Raw genomic sequence first — 19,975 nt, forward strand, 5'->3', positions numbered from 1 at the left:
CTCTGATGTGCTCATTTCTAATCCTGTCCATCCTTCAGCTCTGCCACCTCCAGCTGCACCTCCTGTATTTTTGTCAGTGCCAGTGTCTCACTCCCATCTTGTAAACCTTCCTTTTCACTCTCACTGTTCTCTTTCTGTCACAAATCACCCCTGACACTCATCTCCACCCACTCCACGCTGCCTGGACTCTCTCCTCTCTTGTGCCCCATCTGTTGCTTTGGATGGTTGACCCGAGATATTTAAACATCCACCTTCACCACCTCTGTTCCTTGCAGCTTCACTTTTACACCTGTTTTCACCTCTCCAAGCTCTCTTCGGCCTGCCTCCTTCTCTCACTTCAGGTCGTAGTGTGTAAGAGGTCAGGCAGGAGTCTCTGTGGACTCCTGCCTGACCTCATCAGTCCACCTGCCCATCACCACATCAAACAAGAAGGGGCTCAGAGCCGATCCCTCCCCACCTTAAACTCATCCGTCACTTCAGCTGAACACTTCACCACTGCCTCATGCAGTGTAATACATATATATGCTTTTTGGCTGCACCAATCCATCTCACTGAAATATTTCACTCAACCTGCTTTTTGCAACGATCGAATGGATTTGACTGCCCTGAGATTTCAGCTGTTAAACTCTCACTGCCATTTAGCATTTTATTTATTTATCTACTTTTTTGCATATCACCCTTTCTATTTGGACTTGGATGTCTGCAACTCATTGATCATTTTATATAAGATGATGATAATAGTGACATGGATATATAAAAACCCAACAGAAAGAAGCATTCTTATTTTAATTTTTTTTTATATATGTGAGGTTATAGCCTATAAAACTGTGAAAAACATTTCAGCTGCATCATGTGTAAGTAATCTAAATACAAACAATATAATAATACAATACAAACATTGTGGCTGTGTTTTCTTCATCAGTATAGCTTAATCTGTACTTAACCCATGTTTTTTACACATACTGTCTTAAAAAAAGATAGCGCACGAGGCTGTTCAGTCTATGTGCGCATAATGAGATACCTTAAATGAGCTTATGTTGCAACAAAGGTAAGCTGTTTTAGGTTATGCAGATCAACCAAATTAAAACAAACAAGACAGGAGCATTTGTAAACAGATCTCCAGCAGAGTCATTCCCAACCCATGCCTCTTCACTGGGCATGCCCCTGATCTGTAGATGTTCCTTGGATTGTCCGTCTTTTGGGAATGAGAAAACAAAAAGGTCTTTGTAACATAGTAGCTTTAACTGTCAGAGTATGTACATACCGGATGCACAACCACATATCTATGGATTTGTGGTACATTGAAGTCCCTTGTTCCTCTTCCTTAGCCACTGAAGACACAATCTCCATTAACAAATCAAGTCTCTTCCAGCGAATGAAGTGTAATACCAGTCAATTTGTCCATCTCATCCACTTACAGTTGTGTAATGACTGTCAAAAATGCACATTCACGGGCTTATTTGCTCCTCCTCACAGCTCTCCTCCTGCTGCCAGGAGGCCACACTGATGGCCTGGGCTAAAGATGTGACGAGAGAGGACAGACCGATGAGGTAACCGTCCTCCCTGCTACCTTCAGACCACGGGATGTTGTGTCGGAGCTCCTGCGAGTCAGGCAGAGGCGTCGTTTTGCCAAAGTCTATCATCCATACACTGGCCTTGCTGTGGTCGTGGACAAAGAGAAGCGAGCTGCCAATCACCTGATCGATTTAAAAAACATAAAGGTATTGTAAGAGTGGCTATGATGAATTCATGTGTTTTTTATTTATCGCACAATTGAACAAGATTCATCTCTACATGTAGACCAACCTCATGAGTTCTGAAAAATGGCGAATTTTTTAGTGCGTCACTCAGGGCCAGGAGTCTGGAGTGGTACGCTCTCTGAGAACACACATGGGTGGAGATGTTTAGCAACAGCAAATGGTGAAGCTATGATAAATAAAACGTTAAATGGGATCTATTATGCTTTTCCTTGTTTTCACTGTTACAACAGTTAGACATGGCCAAAGCTTTCAGATAACCAGGTCAGTGTATGTGCAGCCATTTGGGCTGTAGGCTGCTCTAAGCACTCAGTGTCACTATCCCTGGGTCTCTTCACGGTTCTGAGTTTTTAGAGTTTTAGTTTCATTTTGGGTTTAAGTATGCTTTAGGTTTGAGTTGTTTCTCATTTTGCTTGAGTTACTTTGTGTTTGTCTGTTTACGAGATTTTCAAGTTTACTTATTTTGCGTTTTGACTTTTTATTAGTCCTCCATTCATGCTCACCACCTGGTTTTTGTTTATTCCCATCTTGTCCGTGTTCCTTGTGTCATGTTGTTAAGTCTCCACTTCTGTGTTTGATGCTCTCTCTTTAGTTGTATCCTATAATATTTTGAAAGTCGTGTGACTGTGTGCCCTCCCATGTGGTGTTGTTCTGATTTAGTTCAGCTGGGTCTCCTCGCTGTCCCAAATACTCCTGTGTGATAATTGTTGCTGTCTCCTTGTCCTCATGTGTTTTCCAAGTTTTATGTTTGTGTATTTTCAGTTATATTTTGGACTTTGTGGGTTTTTTTCCCTTTTGTGGATTATCTGCCAACATCTTTAATAAACGGATCATTTTTAGCTCATTCCTGCCTGCATTTGGGCCCACATTCAACAAGTCATGATGACACTTTTTCACTCTTATTTGTAAAAGAAAGACGATGCCTTTAATATGGTCACAGTTCTGCCAGAAAATGCAGGTCTGCTTTCTCCAAAAATTAAGAGTGAAAGATGTGAATGAGCAGAAAATCCAAAAGTAATTTTACATTTTCTGATAATTGTATTTTGTAAAGTGGTCGGTGTTGGATTATTCTTTCAAAATCTTGATTAAAATCTGTCAAGAGCAATGCCTGTGTAGTTTGGTCTGGTAAGTGTCTTTAGGTATACACCGCAAGAACTTTGCACTTCTCTACACTTTTCCCTACCACCCCGACAGGTCACAGCAGATGTCCTCACCAGGTCTGGCTCCACTTGAGGGTTTCTTTATCCCCACTTTTTCCACTTGCTTGCTCATTAAGGATTGCATTCATTATCAGTTTTGAAGTTGCCAGTTCTGTTTTCAAACAATTTTTTTCTTACTGTGACATGATTTCAGGTGTGTTTTCTAAAGGAAAGGTGTTACATGTTAGCAGAACTGACCAGAGTGTCCAGCTGGCTCCTGGTGAAGTAAAGCAGTGCCTCAGTGACCTGAGCTAAAGTCTGAATCTTTCTGAAGTCCCGCTGGATGCTACCATCCTCCATCTGACTCACAGAGACAGAAACAGATACTGTATCAGACTGATACTTTTAATAAACATAAACAGTGCAGTTCCTTCCCTGGCCTTCACTCCTACCATAATGCCCTCTATCCTGAAGCCCAGCGTGGACGTAGAACTGGTTGAATCCCTCCACTGAAGGTAGCGCCATTTGGTGACTCCCTTCTGTGCATGTTCCTCTGCTGACGGAGCAGAAGGGTCCATTTTCACCATCTTCTGGTACATATCGCTCCGCAGAGGAGCTTTGACACGAGCTTTGATTAATTCATCCTCTTGGTAGGTTCTAGCAAAGGAAATGTAGATATTTAGTTTTAAAAAAGGGGTCATTCAAACTTTGAAAAACAAAAACACCAATATCAGACTGAACATAATGGTGTGATACACCATAGTGAGTGAAATTCAAGGGGAGGTTTAATTCCTGGCCCTGAGCAGAAAGTGTGATGTTTAGATGCTGAGGTCTCACTTAAGGCATTTAGCAATATAAAACAGCCTAATAATGTAACTTGATTAGATTTTTGATAAGCTTTTAAGGTTTTTGAAGGTAAGACTCAGTTCATTCCTTGTGGACACAAAGACGCATCTGAACCATTCAAAACAACAGTTCCCGTATCCGTCTGCTGACAGGGATCGCTCTTAATGACCAGAAGCTCAGGACCAGGTACAAACTGGATGTTGAAGTTTTGATGTTTTGTCAGTTTTTGGGATTCGATATAAAAATAACCTTCCGTGAGTAGATGTTAGTCATCATAGCAAGAACATGATATAAAAAATTTATTCCCAAATACCCTTTCTATACATTAAAACCAATATAGCGTATTATTCATAAAATCTGAAATCTTGACGTTTTCTCTCCTAGAAAACTCACTAAGCCCTTCATGTAGCTGAAGGCTAAATCTTCTGCAATCAAGACTTGATGAGTCACCTGCAGAGGACGCCTTACCTGACTCCCATCTTGCAGTCCATGATGACGGGCCTCTTCAGGCCACTTAGCAGATCCTCCAGGCGGATATAGCGGAGCTCCCCTCTTGTTACCAAGCCATGATACTGTGGGACAAAGGGTCTCAGCGGGTCTCTCATCAGGCAATCCAGGCAGTTTGCTTCCACTTCACTGTATAGTTTCAGCACCTCACCTCCTTTACTGACCTGGAAGTTACCTGATGACATCAGCAAACATCAAGAAGAGATGAAATTATTGTTCCCATACAATCAATAAGGCAATAAGTGAAGGAAGCAGAGTGATGGGTACTGCCTAAGTTCAGTATAGTAAATTTTTTCAAGACTGCCACCTCAGTAAAGGTAATACTGAGCTTCACTCTCTCCTGGTTTTAACCATCCACTGTTCAATGACTAGCCCATGTCCTAATAATGCATCTTTTGAAACACAAACTAAAACAATGACTAAGTCCGTGAAGAGCTGACATAATGTGTAGTCACGTGGATATTTACATATGAGTCAATGTGAGTTCATGCCGGCAAGCAGTGGCGATGACATACAGTACATACTATAGTGACTTCAGTTCATATTTACAAGTCAAAAATTTTCTCTCGGAAAGCTTTGCAATCATGTAAACATCAATGTATTAGATAGCATCATAGCTAGCATCATTTGGAAATGTGTTCACGCTGATTTCTGAAAGCCTGCACGTGTCTGTGTGGAAGAAACTGTAACACACATGCCTTGATGTCCAGCCAGCTGGACCCAGGAGCTCTGCCGGCTCATAGACCAGTGCATCATGGTCAGGAAGGTTTTCCAGGAGCGGCACTGAGGCATAAAAAGAAAAGCATGTTACGTGAGAGGAGCATTCCTGTCTAGTAGTCATCCAACAACTATTATCTCTAAGGCCAGTTCAGGGTGTGGAGAATACCTGCCATTTCTTTGTTAATAGATAGGTTACCTATGTGTAAAGCACAAAGACAAACACCTGCAGGGAGTTTAGAGTGCCAAATTTACCTACAACAGGAATAGCAGCATGGATGCAAAAAGAAGCAGGGTAAGCCGGTTTGTTAGTGTGAATGGCTAAACTTGCTTTGTCACAGTAGGAAAAACAGAGATGTCATTAATAAAATTAACAGAGACTGGTTTGTTTTAAGTCGTGGCAGCGTGGCGGCAAGTATGTGTGTTTTTACGCACGTTTGCTGCCGTGAAATGTCAAAACATCCACAGTGAAATCATAGCTATGGACGCACGTTGAACTTTAATTCTCTGTAATCTGGAAATGGTTCATTTGTACATTTCTTTTGACAAAAGCATAAAATGACTACATAAAATTCTTTGATTTCCCACTTCCGGGAGCCATGTAGTCACGTGGCCTTAGCAAACTCTGAAAAATGTACTCCAACAGTATCCCAAACAGCTGTTTTCAACAAACAGAACATTCCTCAACAGTTACGATCTACTTTGTATATACACAAAACAGTCTCTAACAGACACAGAGGTAGCCAATGAAAAACCTAAACCCAAAAGCAGCTGAAGCTGAGCCAAGCATGTTCAGCAGCGCACTGTTACAAAATGACAGGCTTGCAGTTTGGAGGAAATGTCTCTATTACATCATATTGAAGCTCTTCAAATCATACATGCTTCCACATTAAACGTTACTATGCTGGTTTAAAATGTTTTGTAAACTCTTCAGGCCTGCTACAGCCGACTGTCTGCTATTCAGTGTCTGACAATGCAAACACACTGTGTTTAGAGCGTGCTTCCTATCATCCTCCCTCTGTTCGCTCTTTACTCTCATATCTGCAGCAGCAGCAGCAGCAGCCAGGCATGCAAACACCATTCAAATCTGACTTTGTCAAAGTCCTCTTTCAAGCCCATGCAAATCAGTAGGACCACAGGTGCACAGAACAGTTGAGAAATATGGTTTTACTTTACTTCCATGGAAAACCAGAGCAGCCAGACACATGAGCTAATGCTAGTGTATCAGCCAGGACCCCCCTCCCCCCAAAAATAAGAACATACTTTAAAGCTGCATCTGTGTATAATGTGTTGTTCTCAGATATTCTCACCTTCCTGAATGTCTTCCTCTTTGACCCAGCATCCTCTCCTTCACTGAAGACCTCGTCGCTCTCTGCGGAGGAAAGGTTGAGGGAAGAGGAGGAGGAGGTGGAGGAGTGCAGAAGCTTGGAGAGGATAGGATGTGGGGAGGACCACTGTTGTGTTGTGGACCCCTCTGTCACTCCTGGCAGTTCCTCCTCATCATTCCTTTTTGGGGTCTCCCTGCTGCTCTTTGTATCTCCTTCTACTGCTGAAATAGTCGATCTCCCATCTTCGTCTTCCTCCTCTTCTTTCCTCACTTTCTCAAAGCTGGAGTTTCTACCTCTCCAGTGTTTCCCCTCAGCATTTGCACATCCTTCATCATCATCATCATCATCATCAAATTCCTCTTTTTTTTCAGTCTCCTCCACCCTTCTTTTCCCACTCCACCTTCCTCTCTCGCAGCTGTCTGCGTCGACCTCAAAGCTTCCCCCTGACCTCTCCTTCCTCCTAAGCTTCCATTTTGCCTTTAACCAGTCCCTTGGAGATCTTGTAGTCAGCTCTTCATTTCGTTCTGTGCTTTGAAGTTCTTCTCTTTTGTCTTCCTTCACACTTGACTGGCAAGCCATGTCTGAATTGTGCTGATCATCCTCGTCCTCTCCCAGTCCACCTATGCACTGACTATAAGGGGGGAAGCTTTTTGTTGACTGGAGACTGGGTCTGGATCTTAATCTGACCATCCTGCAGCTGCTCGACGGCCTTTCGCTGATCAACAGATGTTGATGCGTTTTATCCGATAAGGTGGAAAAACAGTCATTCTCTACAATTTGCTGATTCTCTATCTCCATCTTTATCCCCTCTGTGTGGTCGTCATCTGTAGTGTCCATCTTTGTGTCGGATGTGAGCCCAACATGTGCTTGTACGACAGCAAAATCTTTACAACAGATGCACAGTTTTGAACACGTTTGAGGAAATGCATTCAAAGAGTCTAAAAATCACTAGAATGACAACATTTTTTTTTTAAAATGACAGAAATTGAAAAAAAGAAAAAAAAAGAAGCAGCATTAAATGCTCACGTGTATCTAACTTACCTAACCTGTGTCCTCCACCTGCAAGTTTTCAGTTACACAAAGCTGTGTGCCTGTCAGTGAGCCACATCCCATTCTCATTCTCTCTGCTGGTGCCAAATTTTGCATGCAGTGACGTTGTTAAGTTTCCAGAGCTTTATTCAGGGACAGCTGCTGGAATTTGGCCAAGAGTGCCACTGGCAAGAGGACATCCAGGAATACGGTGTCCTCCCTCCAATAATGAATGTGTTTTACAGTGTTTTATTTAAATAGTTACACAACATTCGAGTGAATAAATGCAAAAAAAAGTATTATTTGTGTAATAAGAAAAAGATGCAAATTTTGCTTTGTTGTTTTTCAGAATTTCTTTTCACCATACAACAAAAGAAACAGCTCCACAGTCCAACATTTCACAGCTTAATGAAAAGAGAAATTCTAGACAGTTATTATGTAGAATAGATTTCATGTATATTGTTATAAGTACATATTACTTTGAAATAAACCCATTGACTACTTTGTTAGGAAAGCCTCAACTGCTCATTTTCACAATTATCTAATCAGCCAATCACATAGCAACAACTCAGTGCATTTATGCATGGTAAGGCATGGTCAACACAACCTGCTGAAGTTCACACACTGGTGATTTCTGCTTCAGCATTTGGAAGTTATTATCAGAATTTGGCATATACAACATGAAAGCATAAATCCATTATGCCTTGTAACAACAGTTCAGGGTGGTGTGTGGGGGATATTTTCTTGGCACATGTTGGGAAACTTAGTAACAACTGAGCATTGCTTAAAATGCCACACCCTATAGTATTGTTGCTGACCATATTGACCCATTTGTGACCATAGTATACCCATCTTCTGATCATTGCTTCCAGCAGGATAGCACGCCGTATCACAAAGATCACAAAATCTTAAAATAGTTTCTTGGACATAACAATGAATTCACTGTACTCAAATGGCCTCCACAGTGACTAAACCTCAATCCAATTAAGTATATTTGGGATGTGCTGGAACGGGAGATTTACACCACTGATGTGCAGCAACTGTGTGATGCTAGCATGTCAATAAAGAACAAAATCTCAGAAGGATGTGTGTGATATCTTGTTGGATTAAGGCAGCTCTGAAAAGAGATCCAATCTGGAACTAGCAAAGTCTAACCAATAAACTTTCCAATAAGTGTGTGTTGATGGATGTAATTGTCCCAAGCTGAGGAGACACGGTGTGGCTTTTTTTTTTTTTTTTTTTGCAACTATTGCTTAAAAAACTTGCAGTGGGGTAACCGTTTGGCTCACTGTGTTGAGCAGACAACCAATATTCTGAAAGGCTACTGCAGGAGCTGAGGTTTGAGTCTGTCTTGGGCCATTTCTGGCATGCTGCCCCCCCAGCTTCATGCTGCTGATGTTTCTGCTGTTTTATGTGTGGATTTAAAGAAGTTATCCATTGAGTTGATCTGTGAAGTTTTTGTTTGTAAAATTTGAGCTCTGTTTTAAACGTACTTGTCCTCATACTCAGTTGTCCGCTGGAGTTTCCCACATTGTTTCGATTCTGGTTAGAGCCAGTTCAGGCTGTTATGTGAAAGGAGTAGCAAACACCAGTGTATAAAAGCATCACTGATTTTGATTTTCGCATTAAATAGTCCTCATTTCTTAGAACAAGAATGCTCAGTTTGAAAAAAAGGTCTTTTTTTTAATGGTAATGCTTCATGCAGTCAACCAGCTAAATGAATTACTTGTATTTAAAACCCCTCCCAAAACCAAAAACAGCTTTCAGCTGCACTGATGTATTTGGAAAAGATTTTATCTAAGTGTAAATTAACATAAAAATCTTGGATTAATATGCCACTGAAACACAGGGGTGATGGCTGTGTATGTAACTTCTTTTTGCCTCTGTTGCCTCAGGGCATCATCTGCCTCCACCTCAAACTATCCCTCTGCATGCACCCATTCACTACATCCTTAAACCTCCTCTGAGATCTTTCTCCTTTCTTCCTGCTTGGCACCTCCATCTTTGTCCAGTATATCCACAATTCCTCCTCTGCACATCTCCAAACCATCCCGGCCTCTCTTACTTTGTCTCCAGACTTTGTCTGTATGATTAGTGTTAACCATCAACTACAACATTTATGATCATTGTAATTATGTGTTATTTTATATCAGAGCAAATGTCTTTTTGTTTCGAGTATAAAGACATTTGCAAGTGACTTATTTGTGGTGCCTATAAATACTCAAACGAATAAAACCATATTTTTTTATTTCAGTCTAACATATTCCCAAGAAATGTTTTTCTCATAATGACAGGGTTTCTTTGTGGCTTTTATGTAAAATTGATTCTCTTCATCATTTTCAACCAGATATTGGCCTTAAATATTCATCTTTACATCACATTATTGTGATTGTTCTCCACACATTCTCCTCCTCCTTTATCAGTCGCCTCAGGCTGCTTCTGTTTCGTTGATTTCTCCCTGACCAATTGTATCTCTGTTTTGCTGCTCTGTGCCATTTCCAACGTGAAAATGTGGCTCCTCCTGTCTCACGTCTGTGGGGTTTTGATGGAAGGGACCCAGCATTTCTGCAGTGCCTGTCAAAGAATTTGTTCCAGCAGTCAAACACAGTAAATCACACTCTTGAACTGATCCAGTTAGTTTAAACATGCATTAACATAAATAATAATGTACCTGCAGGGACAGCTCTTTCCTCCCCTTGCTGGTTGTTCTCCTCTGTCCCATTCATTCTGAACTGTAGGCAACAAGGAACTCAGTGACAGGTGAGCATGACCAGGAAGGAAAAATCTGATAATTCAAGTTTAGAGCCCTGTCTGTTTGCAGTCATGGGCCTCTCTCCTCACCCGCTGTGGTTTCACTTGAAACAGCAGCCTCATGTAGCTGAAGATGAAGATGAAACTGAGGAAGATGAAGTTGCTGGAGACGCCCACAATGGCTGATATGGTGGGGAAGTAGTACAGCAAGTATCTGGTAAGGCAACGGGTAAATATTAAATAAATCTGAGGAAAAAGTGTCCTGAATGTGTAGTGCAGACTAAACAAAGACCAAAACACAAAAAGCTACAGAAAAATGTCTCCTTACAGAAGCATAAACTGGGAATAAATACTAGGGAAATGTAGCACAGGACCTGAGATATGTTAGGGGGAAGTGAACTGAGGCTCTGACAAGGACAATGAGGAAGACAGCAACTACATAGGAAGCAACAACTCAAAGCAACAAACAAGGAACACAAACACCCAAAATAAAACAGGAAATAAGATAACTACATAGGGAAAATGCAGACACATAAATATGAGGGACAAAGAAGAGCGAAATGATGAAGCTACTTAGAAACTAGGAGCAAAACTAAATACAAGAATACATGAAGTGAATATAAACATTAAACAAACCGGGGATCACAAAGAAGAAATAATTCAATACAACTTCAAAACTTCAAAGGTCCAAGAGACTCTGGGTAACCTGAGCCAGAACCATGACAAAAAGTACTCAAACTGTCTGCCAGAGACACCTCTCAAAGACTTAGCAGTAATGCATCTCAAAGTCTGCATGTCTCTGAGTGTGGTCACTGGGACTGGGCCAAAGTCTACGTCACAGTGTCGGGACCTGGGGTCATTGAGTTTGGCAGCTGATTAACAAAAAAGAGGATCACTGCTACCTGAATACAACAGATGAAATCCTTGTGATTTCATCTGTTGTATTCAAGTTTTTCAGAGCCACTTCTGAGAAATGTGTGTCTCTTTCACGTCCACATCATATTTCTATTCCATTTATTGTGGCGTTATTGAGCTGAATGTAAGTTCTGCTTCATTCCTCATAAACCACGAGTGAAAGCAGAGCCACTGGTGCCTTGGCTTATCATTGTTACATCTCTGTCAAGTAACCAACCCATGATTTTGAGGAAAATCTCACAAAATGCCATATTCTGACAGTTGGTCACGGAAAAAAAAAACCCCAAAACATTTATATTCCATAAATAATCAAACTTTGAAAAGTTCTTTCTGACGCGCTCAGAGTCAGCTGGGGTTTTTTGTACAATAACTTCAGTATATTTAATGAGCCATTCAAAATTTTGCCTTCATACTATAAACATTTTCCTGGAAGAAAGCCCTCAAGGTACATATGAATGGATCGAAAACTTCTTTTGGGTAAACCTTTGAGCGTCTTTATTCCCACGCAGTATTTCTGGTTGAAACCAATCGCAGCACATGAAAGCTCTCCTTTTTGCCTACATTTCAGTACCAGGGTAATCTTCTGGGTATGATTCCTTCTGGTCGAAGCAATTTTCTAAAATAGTGACATTTTATCACTTGTGCTCCATATGATAGTTTGGATACATCACAGTCATCATATAGCTTTAGACTGTGAAGAGAACCCTGCAATCTGAGTACACAGACGGGCCTGGAGGAGGTTTAAACGTTACAACACGTTCTTCTTTTTTCAAGCAAATGTGTGCATTATGTGGGTAATTCTCACCTTATGCCAGTGAAATGAGCATGAATGTAGAGGTCAGATGAATATATCTGCACCTTGCTGGACATGATCTCGATGACAGCCGTGACTGAGGGAGCATACTGAACAGAGAGGGAAAATAAACTTGTTAATTAGGTGTCAGTTAAATATTGACCTGCTGTTTCCGTATTAACATGTGTTCCCCAGTATCCCTGTCCTGCTTATTGCTCCCTACTCCCTTTTTATCTAACATCTATATATGCAGGACTCACTGGGTTGTCTGTGAAGTCTGAGAAGAGCTCCACCTCCAGCACTTGTTTCTGCTCGGCTGCTCCAGTCAAAAAGGCCGGGAGGAACAGCAGCGTTCCCAGCGTCCTCAGCAGGTCTGAGCGGTATCGCAGTATGCTCTGACCACAACAGCACAGCACAGCACAATATCTTTCACTTACAGTGCACATATTATTATCCAGACTCTGGGATGAATTAATTTTGCTCTTTTGTTACAAATGTGCAAGTCGGTGCAAAAGGTCTTTAGTGATGAAATTTAAAGAAAGGATTACGGATGCAGGCTCAGACGCTCATGAGTTTATACTACACCCATGAACCAATAGGCTGTTCATGGTGGTTGTGGATTAACTTACCAGGGTTTTTTGTAAATTAGACACATGCATCTAAAAAGTATGGAGATGTGTAAACAATTAAAACAAAACTCTTAGAATTTATTTCTGTTAAATTAAAAAAAAAATGCTTTAGCGTTTGAGTACCTGTGCTGAATCAAACAGTCCATGTCACATATTCATCATGTATTTCTAAGCTGTCATGTCACATCTTAGTCCTGTCATCTCATTAACCTTAGCACTGGGATGACCTGACACAGTGGAAGACCTCCCATAAGCAGCTCTAATCTGGCTCTGAGCAGGTTGTGTGATTAAAAGGGTTAGCATGCATCAGCACTGTACTCACAAAGCGAGAGCTGGAGGCAGACAGCTGTTGTTTTCCCTGAGAAACACACAGCAGTGCAGCAGTGAATCACTGGAGTAGCTGTTAAAGGTACACTATTTGATTGCATGTAGACGCGCTGGTGCTGAGTGAATATGAGTTCAGCTTACAGAGCGAGCAGAGGAGGCCACTTGCTCTCCATCCTGAGAGAAACAGGTTGTTTTAATCATAAACATCCCCAGCTCCCGATTGGCTGGGGAATCCGGCATCTCCAGCTGCAAAGACATCCGATAGGGCTGGCCGAATGTCAGCACCTCGATATACATTACAAAAAACATATGAGTATTCTTGGAATGCATATAAATATATACATATATATAATATGAATGAATGTCTACAGGGGAACAATTATGCTTATTTCCAGCCATATATTTTTATTTTTAGAGTCTACTAGTGAGGCTTTGCATGATTCACTGTTTAAAATTAATTCACTGCCTGAAACAAGCCCTTTTAGTTCCTCCCCACTCCGCTCCCCATTAAGGACCACTTTCTTCCTCTAAAGAAAAGCCTAATAATTCCCCTGCATGGAGTAAACTGATGAACTTACATGTTTTTTATTTCTGATCAGAGAGATGTTGGCCATAGGGTAAGAGCACAAAAACGAAGCTGGAGATTCACAGTCTGTCCTGGAGATTAAAACATGAATAAATGAGAAAGAATGGACCACAGAAACAGAAGCTGGATGGGACTCGACATACACACCTGTAGTAGTAGTTCACAGGTGCAGAAAAAGTCGCCTTGGGCATGTAAGAGTAGTAGAAAGTCCCGTACAGAAATGCAGCGATCCACAGGAGGAGGAAGACAAATGAGAACACAATTGAGAGCTGTACGAGTCTCTGCCGGGCCCGTGACATCGCAATGAATAGAGCGTACTGGAGCTTCACCAACGCCCGACCAACAAGGACTGATGGTTCTGCATCATCTTGTGAATGCAAGTTGCTTTGTCGCTCCATTAAATCTAAAAACCAAAAAAGCAGTGAAGGTTAATAAAACACATTGATAAAGGTTATTTTATGGAAATAAGGACTCATATGGACTCAGCTAAAGCAGGTTAAGATCCACATTTGTGAGTCTGAAAATGTTTCAGTGTTATCTGAGACGTCATCTGCTTCACATTTTCCTGAAATACAGACACACTGAGCATTTCATTCAGTCCCAGACCCTAAGTGTGGCTGATGATGTTATGTTTCAGCACAAGCCTTCACATTCATGTTACCAAGATCTGCAAAACCGCTGAGTCCAATCACAGTCACACGCAGAGTTCTTTCATATCAGATGACTCCAAACTGTGTCAACAGTCAACTGCCAGTCTGATTGTAATACATGAGTCTAAAGACAAAGAAAAGAACTCAAATCTTTCCATGAGTAGGGGTGTATTGTGATGAATGTGGCTGAAATATGTTTACTCCTCAGTAGACAAGAAAAATTTGTAAAATTAAGCTGTTTAGTTTTCACTTTCAGTGCTAAATCAGTACAAAAGTCTTGAGCCACCCCTCATTTGTTTATATTTGAATAAAAGGAGGGAAATAGGGGGAAATAGATCTTATGATTTACTGAAACATCTGGAAATATACAAAGAAACACATTAAATAATGCAGATAAAACTTTCACAGAGTTTGTAGAAATTCTCTGTCAAGACAATCCTACACTGCTTCAGCAGTGTTGATGTCCGGGCTCTGGGGAGGCAGTCCATCACTGATAGTCTTCCACTGTGTGTGTTTGTCTGTCCAGGTGTGCTTTTACTGCACTGGCAGTGTGTTTGGGATCATTGTCATGTGTTGCCAATTAGTCTCTTTCCAGATAATATTCAGCGGTGAATCAAAGTCTGATGGTACATTTCTGTGTTCATAATTTCATCAGTTTTGATAAGATCTCCAAAACCACTGACTGAAATGCAGCCCAAACCATGATAGAGCCTCCACTGTGATTTACAGATGGCTGTACACACTTTTTAGTCTAGTTCTTGTGTAATTTGGCATTCCTCAGCATGTTCCCAATGTTTCCCTTCCTTAAGAATGGCTTTTTCTCTCAGATCCACTGTAGTTTTATTTTTTAGGAATGACATTTCTTCTTTTGTCCTCCACTTGTCCAGTTTCCTCAAATTTTTAAGGAGACACTGCACACCATGACGAGATATGGCAAGCTTTTAGCTAACAGCTCTTTGAAAATCCCTTTGTTGTTGCAAAAAAATAAAAAAATAAAATAAATGTCTATGGAACTGTTATCTTTGACATTTTTATAGATTCACCTAAAGAAATTGTATCAAAATATGTGTTTTTTATGTAGGTTGGACCTAAAAATATGATTTAAAGAAGTTCTTTGCTAAGCTGTCTCTTATGTGTTTTATGCTTGAATGATTTATATGTCAGTGTTAAGTGGATCAATAAAAAAGTAATATTCCTCTGAAAATGGTCAGGTACAAAGACTGGATTGAAAAACTTTGAAAAACCTCCAGAAAAGAAAGTTTGGCTCCTTGGAAGTTAAATATAAATGAGGGGTAGCTCAAGAATTTTACACAACACTGTAAATTATAAAAGAAGAAGGGAGTTGAGACTTTCTCTTCACGTGAATCCTGATAAAGCATTCAAGAAAAAAATAGGATCCCATGCAACATGCCTGCAACAGTTATCTGTCCTGCTATAAAAACTCACCTCTTGCTTGTGCTGGCTAATTGTGAGCAGTTAGGAAACGTCTTCTTCTTCTTCCCCTGAAGTCCCCTCAGTGGAGGCTTGACACAGATTTTATGCAATATGAGCAAAACTCCCCCAGGAAACTTCTCCTTAGTGGCTCTCGGACTCACATTGGACAGGATTTAGTCCATCCCACACTAAGACAGATGCTGCTGCCAACTGTAGCAGAGTTCTCAGAACTGAACAAGACTGCAGTAACACTGCGACACACGTCATCAAAATACTCCGAATGTACGAGACATTTCAAAGTGTACTATGACATGTGAGATTATTTAGTGATGGTGCTTGAAGTAATGCCTACAAACTCACATATTTGTCCATATTCAGTGTTCGAATCCATAGTGTAACAAATGCTAACTCATGATCTAATGCGCTGCATGAGGTCTAATATTCTGAACTGTGTATTGGTTTTATGTCCAGCAGAAACTGATAATCATATCAAATTGTTTGCTGAACTGATCATTTATTGTTGATCTATGTTGTTTTATCTCGTGGTCCGTTGTCCCCAGGGGTTTTTTGTTTTAGTTTTGTGTTATCTTGTGTTCTGCTTCGTGTATTTTCAATAGCATTATTACTGGTAGTGATAATAGTCTCCCCAGTGTTTCTATTTGTATCACCCTCTGTCTATTTTCTGTTTTAATGCCCTTTGTTCCCTTTTGTTCCAGTTAAGTGTTAGTATTCATGTTTCCAACAGCCTCTGTATCACTCTCATGCTTTAGTTTTATTTCACATCTTGTTCCTCTCCTGTTAGGGAGGTTCAGAGAGCTACACTCCTGTCTTCCTCTTTATCTGTTAGTCCATTTCAACTCTGTTTTGTGTTGTCTTGTTTTTGTCTCTATATTTCTTTCTGTGAACATTGTCTTGTCCCCTTCTCTGAGATTTGTTTAGTGTTCTGATCTTATTCAGTTATTCTCTGAATTTTGGATTTTGGTCTTCCTCTCTGCCTGTATCCTGTGTTGGTGTCCACTCTACTCCACAGCACGATATTTTCCTGACCATTTATCAAAAAGCTGCTGTTTTAAATACGGGGCTATAGTTCTTATTACATTTTTTCTTATTTAGAAAGTCTTCATAGATTTGTACACTGCCACAGTTATATGGATTTTACTTTACTTGCATATATATATATATATATATATATATATATATATAAATAATCATTAAATTAAACATTGAGATCTCTTACTTAAGTAGAGTAAGTAAGTAAGTGTGAGATCTGCATTCTTATCTATTTAAAATGACTTATGTGTTACTCAAAATGTATTTATTTATGTTAAGAATTATGTAATAATTACTTTATTATATTATATATGATTTATGGAGACATATAATACATGTATATATACGTACATAATAACATACAAAGACTTATATTAAATGAAAATTGGGAATGAACGTGTTTTTTTAAAAAAAATATTAAGCCTTTAAAATCGAAGCAATTGAGTTGGCTGCTAATTTCACTTCAAATAGAAAGCCAAATTACAAAGACAGGTATTTAACCCCCCCTCAAAAAAAAAAAAAATATATATATATATATATGGGTAACTATCTCATATCGAGAGGTGCGAGTGTGATTCACAGTTCAAGGGCATAAACACAAAAGCTACAAGCCTTAGAAAATGTTGTGATCGAGCTTCACCGGGAGGAGGCGCTATTCTGGGGCTGAGCAGAAAAAACCCGCCAAAATATCTTCTGGCGTAGAAGAAGAAGGTTTTGTCCAATCACAAGCTGTGTTTGGTATTTACCGGAAAAGATCCTGTTTAACGTTTCACGTTTGGAAAACTGCAGAAAGGTAAGGGTGGAGATATATGTCTTTTAAATAAATGTAAGACTTTTATAGCATGTTGTATGGTCTTTAATAGGAATTAATTTTTTTCTCTGAGATTCTTTGGAAAACATGCATGTGCTCACTTTGAGTATGTCGTATTCTGTGTATGAAAAATGGAGATCAACAAATAACTATTCTCATCAAAAGCCAGAAAAAAATATTGTTTTAAAATAAGTATTACTTTTGGCTGCTCTCAGATACTCAGGCAGATTGATAGCTGTCCACCAAAAGGTTTCATCCTGTGATGCATGGATTACATAGCTGAAGGTCTGACAGACAGTTATGGTTGACAGGCAATCAGACAAGTAGGCTGGCAGAGCAACAGAAAAAGCTGTAAACAGGTGGAGTAACATTAAAGTCACCATGAGTTCTGAATCAATTGCAGATGATTCATTGTTTGTTTTATTTTTGAGTACACTAGTGTGCTGGACATAAGAGCTCAAAAAAGCTATTATTGTGAACCTATAGTGACATCTGCAGTTGAAAAATAATTTTAATTGCAGAAAAACACTCAGATTAAAGGCTGAACTTTGTGGCTCAGTTTGTCTCACATACAATTTTTTTCCCTTTTATGTAGTCTGTGAAACCTGCAAACTGTGTTTGATAAAAGAGACTAAGGTTAAATTAAAAACTAAAAATGTACTTTCTTTTTTCTTCTGTCTCCTGGCTGCAGGATGTCCTGTAATTCCAGTGTTATTCGTCTTTGTGCATCGTCAGTGGGACAGGCACCGCAAGCTCTAGTCCACCTCATGCCATGTGAGATTGAACACAATGGGCCAGCACAGGTCAACCAATACTTCACTGCTACCACCAAAGACCAGAAACAAGGTAAACACAAAATCTTTTGATATCTGCTAATATGGATTAATCCACAGTGGACAGATAAAAATGTAGAGATATAAGATCACTAAATGTGTAAATAAAGCAAACAGCTTCCAGTATCCTGGTTTTAAACTATTTTTTGCTGCTTTTTTAATAACTGCTGTTTCTGATATGATTAATTTGTTTTGGGGGTAAAAGTGGAATGGTTTTTAAGAATTCTTGGGAATTTTTAGTTAAAGTGAGTTGCTATTTAACACTTAAGTAAGTAATAAAAATTTAGTTTTATAGTCCTTTTTGAGACAGAAAACACTAACAAAGCGCAAAAACCAGCATATGCTAAAGCAAAGTGGACACATATGAACACTACCCGAATGTCTGTCTGAACAGATGAGTTTTAAGCTTCATTATAATGGATGCCACAGAGTCAAGGGTGTGTGTAGAAAGTGGTAAACTATTCCCTAGTTTTGGAGGTTTGGAAGTCACTATCATATTTAGTTTTCAAATGGGTTTGCAGAATCACAAGAAGACCCCTACCTAAGGACCTGAGAACAGAAGTGGAATAGTTTGACAAAATATGTGGGGGCCTCAACCTGTAAGGCCATAAAAGTGAGAACCAAGATTTTAAACAATTCAAAAACTTTAAAAGTGGGATGGTATGTGAAGACTTATGAGAGTGAGTTAAAGCCTTACGGGATCATGTTAGACAGACTGGAGGCGATCAATAGGTGCTTTAGAAAAGAAAACTGCGCATTACACAGCACACATCAAGAATCCTCAAAGCTTTGTTTTGTTTTTTCCTTTCACATTGCAGATAAGTCAGTGTCATTCAGGGGACGTGGGTTAAAGGGGCAGGAGATCAGCTGTCCGCAGGGCTACACGGGGCTGGTACTGAAAGAGATCAACAAACCCGGCTCAGACCAGGAGGTAAATACCACTGGAGTTGTGGGTCCAAGCACTAACTATTTCATAAAATCAGATGCGTAGATGAGGTTTTTGTAACTTGTGTTTATGTGTGTTTTCAGGACAGGACAGTGAAAGTATCCTCTGTATTTGACAAAATGACCTACTGGAACCTGGAAACACCTCCTAATTCAGACGATACTATTGTGATGGCAATGGATTGGCCTGATTTGGCTGAGGCAGTGAGTTGTTTTTTTCCCCTCTTGGATCCATTAATCCAAGATCACACCAATCTTTGTCTCCTAGTAGTTAATATTTATTACATTTAACATAAATAATGTGTTTTTTTGGTGAAATATGACCCAAACAAGCTTGGGATACCCTTGGCTGTATTTTGGAGCAGGTTCATATACTATTCAGTCACCTTTAATCACATCCTACAAGAAATTAAGCATGTAATACCAGTTGTTGCTTGAAGCTGCTGTTCTGAGTTAATTACCAGTTATTTCCTGGATCTATATTACATTTTCATCTGTGGCTATTCAGTACATGTTCACCAGGTTTCATAAATATCAATCTGGACATTTTCTTGTAAACTCAAATTACACTGCACTGAAAACCTCAGTTGAGGCTCATTCTCTTTGGTGGAGGAACCGTGTTTAATTCAACTGATGAAAATACAAAAGACACAGACAGAAATATTTTCAGATATTTGCAGGTTTGTCCTGATATTTTGTCTCTTCACAGATCCACGCTCCAGTAGAAGACTGAAGAGGCCGCTTGATGTCTCCTCAGCATTTTACATATGAAATGCACCACTTGCTGGTTATTCATGATAACTGGTGGAAAGGCTTAAGAAATATTTTCAGTAAGTGTTGCTTTTGCAGAGCAATAAGTTACACAACCTTTGTATATATCTTTAATGACATGTTTTTTTCTAGTGAACAAAAAAAATAAAAAATAAAA

The 19,975-nt window shown here is 39.8% G+C and overlaps 3 protein-coding genes across 3 annotated transcripts; 1 reads left to right on the plus strand and 2 right to left on the minus strand.

The window, feature by feature from the left end:
* Positions 1-889: 889 nt before the first annotated feature.
* Positions 890-7,396, minus strand: si:ch73-22a13.3 (inositol-trisphosphate 3-kinase A). The gene is made up of 8 exons (XM_063486387.1): positions 7,336-7,396; positions 6,277-7,178; positions 4,948-5,032; positions 4,211-4,424; positions 3,349-3,553; positions 3,155-3,256; positions 1,807-1,878; positions 890-1,697 (listed from the first exon to the last, which is right to left on the minus strand). The coding sequence occupies exons 2-8, from the start codon at positions 7,129-7,131 to the stop codon at positions 1,449-1,451; spliced, it is 1,782 nt and encodes a 593-aa protein (XP_063342457.1). The 5' UTR covers positions 7,132-7,178; positions 7,336-7,396; the 3' UTR covers positions 890-1,448.
* A 2,211-nt stretch (positions 7,397-9,607) lies between these two features.
* Positions 9,608-15,501, minus strand: LOC134636421 (seipin-like). Its single transcript, XM_063486398.1, has 10 exons — positions 15,421-15,501; positions 13,472-13,727; positions 13,317-13,395; positions 12,880-13,023; positions 12,734-12,769; positions 12,043-12,177; positions 11,795-11,892; positions 10,165-10,288; positions 9,995-10,055; positions 9,608-9,897 (listed from the first exon to the last, which is right to left on the minus strand). Exons 2-10 carry the CDS (start codon positions 13,720-13,722, stop codon positions 9,752-9,754), a joined length of 1,074 nt encoding a protein of 357 aa, XP_063342468.1. The 5' UTR covers positions 13,723-13,727; positions 15,421-15,501; the 3' UTR covers positions 9,608-9,751.
* A 1,656-nt stretch (positions 15,502-17,157) lies between these two features.
* Positions 17,158-19,921, plus strand: rnaseh2c (ribonuclease H2, subunit C). The gene is made up of 5 exons (XM_063496269.1): positions 17,158-17,251; positions 17,961-18,115; positions 18,921-19,033; positions 19,132-19,251; positions 19,757-19,921. The coding sequence occupies exons 2-5, from the start codon at positions 17,962-17,964 to the stop codon at positions 19,778-19,780; spliced, it is 411 nt and encodes a 136-aa protein (XP_063352339.1). The 5' UTR covers positions 17,158-17,251; position 17,961; the 3' UTR covers positions 19,781-19,921.
* The last annotated feature ends 54 nt before the right edge of the window (positions 19,922-19,975 follow it).

This window comes from Pelmatolapia mariae, linkage group LG2 (genome assembly GCF_036321145.2).
Source record: "Pelmatolapia mariae isolate MD_Pm_ZW linkage group LG2, Pm_UMD_F_2, whole genome shotgun sequence".
Classification (NCBI taxonomy): domain Eukaryota; kingdom Metazoa; phylum Chordata; class Actinopteri; order Cichliformes; family Cichlidae; genus Pelmatolapia; species Pelmatolapia mariae.

Excerpts from the sequence above, each read along its gene's own strand:
- si:ch73-22a13.3 (XM_063486387.1), bottom strand. The coding sequence starts at position 7,131 with ATGGACACTACAGATGACGACCACACAGAGGGGATAAAGATGGAGATA. Across the intron at positions 4,425-4,947 it reads CCAGCTGGCTGGACATCAAG|GTAACTTCCAGGTCAGTAAA; the intron begins GCATGTGTGTTA and ends TGATGTCATCAG. Across the intron at positions 1,698-1,806 it reads CATTTTTCAGAACTCATGAG|GTGATTGGCAGCTCGCTTCT; the intron begins GTTGGTCTACAT and ends TAAATCGATCAG.
- LOC134636421 (XM_063486398.1), bottom strand. The coding sequence starts at position 13,722 with ATGGAGCGACAAAGCAACTTGCATTCACAAGATGATGCAGAACCATCA. Across the intron at positions 10,289-11,794 it reads GCTCATTTCACTGGCATAAG|ATACTTGCTGTACTACTTCC; the intron begins GTGAGAATTACC and ends TTGCCTTACCAG. Across the intron at positions 9,898-9,994 it reads GGAAAGAGCTGTCCCTGCAG|GCACTGCAGAAATGCTGGGT; the intron begins GTACATTATTAT and ends ATTCTTTGACAG.
- rnaseh2c (XM_063496269.1), top strand. The coding sequence starts at position 17,962 with ATGTCCTGTAATTCCAGTGTTATTCGTCTTTGTGCATCGTCAGTGGGA. Across the intron at positions 19,034-19,131 it reads AACCCGGCTCAGACCAGGAG|GACAGGACAGTGAAAGTATC; the intron begins GTAAATACCACT and ends GTGTGTTTTCAG. Across the intron at positions 19,252-19,756 it reads GGCCTGATTTGGCTGAGGCA|ATCCACGCTCCAGTAGAAGA; the intron begins GTGAGTTGTTTT and ends GTCTCTTCACAG.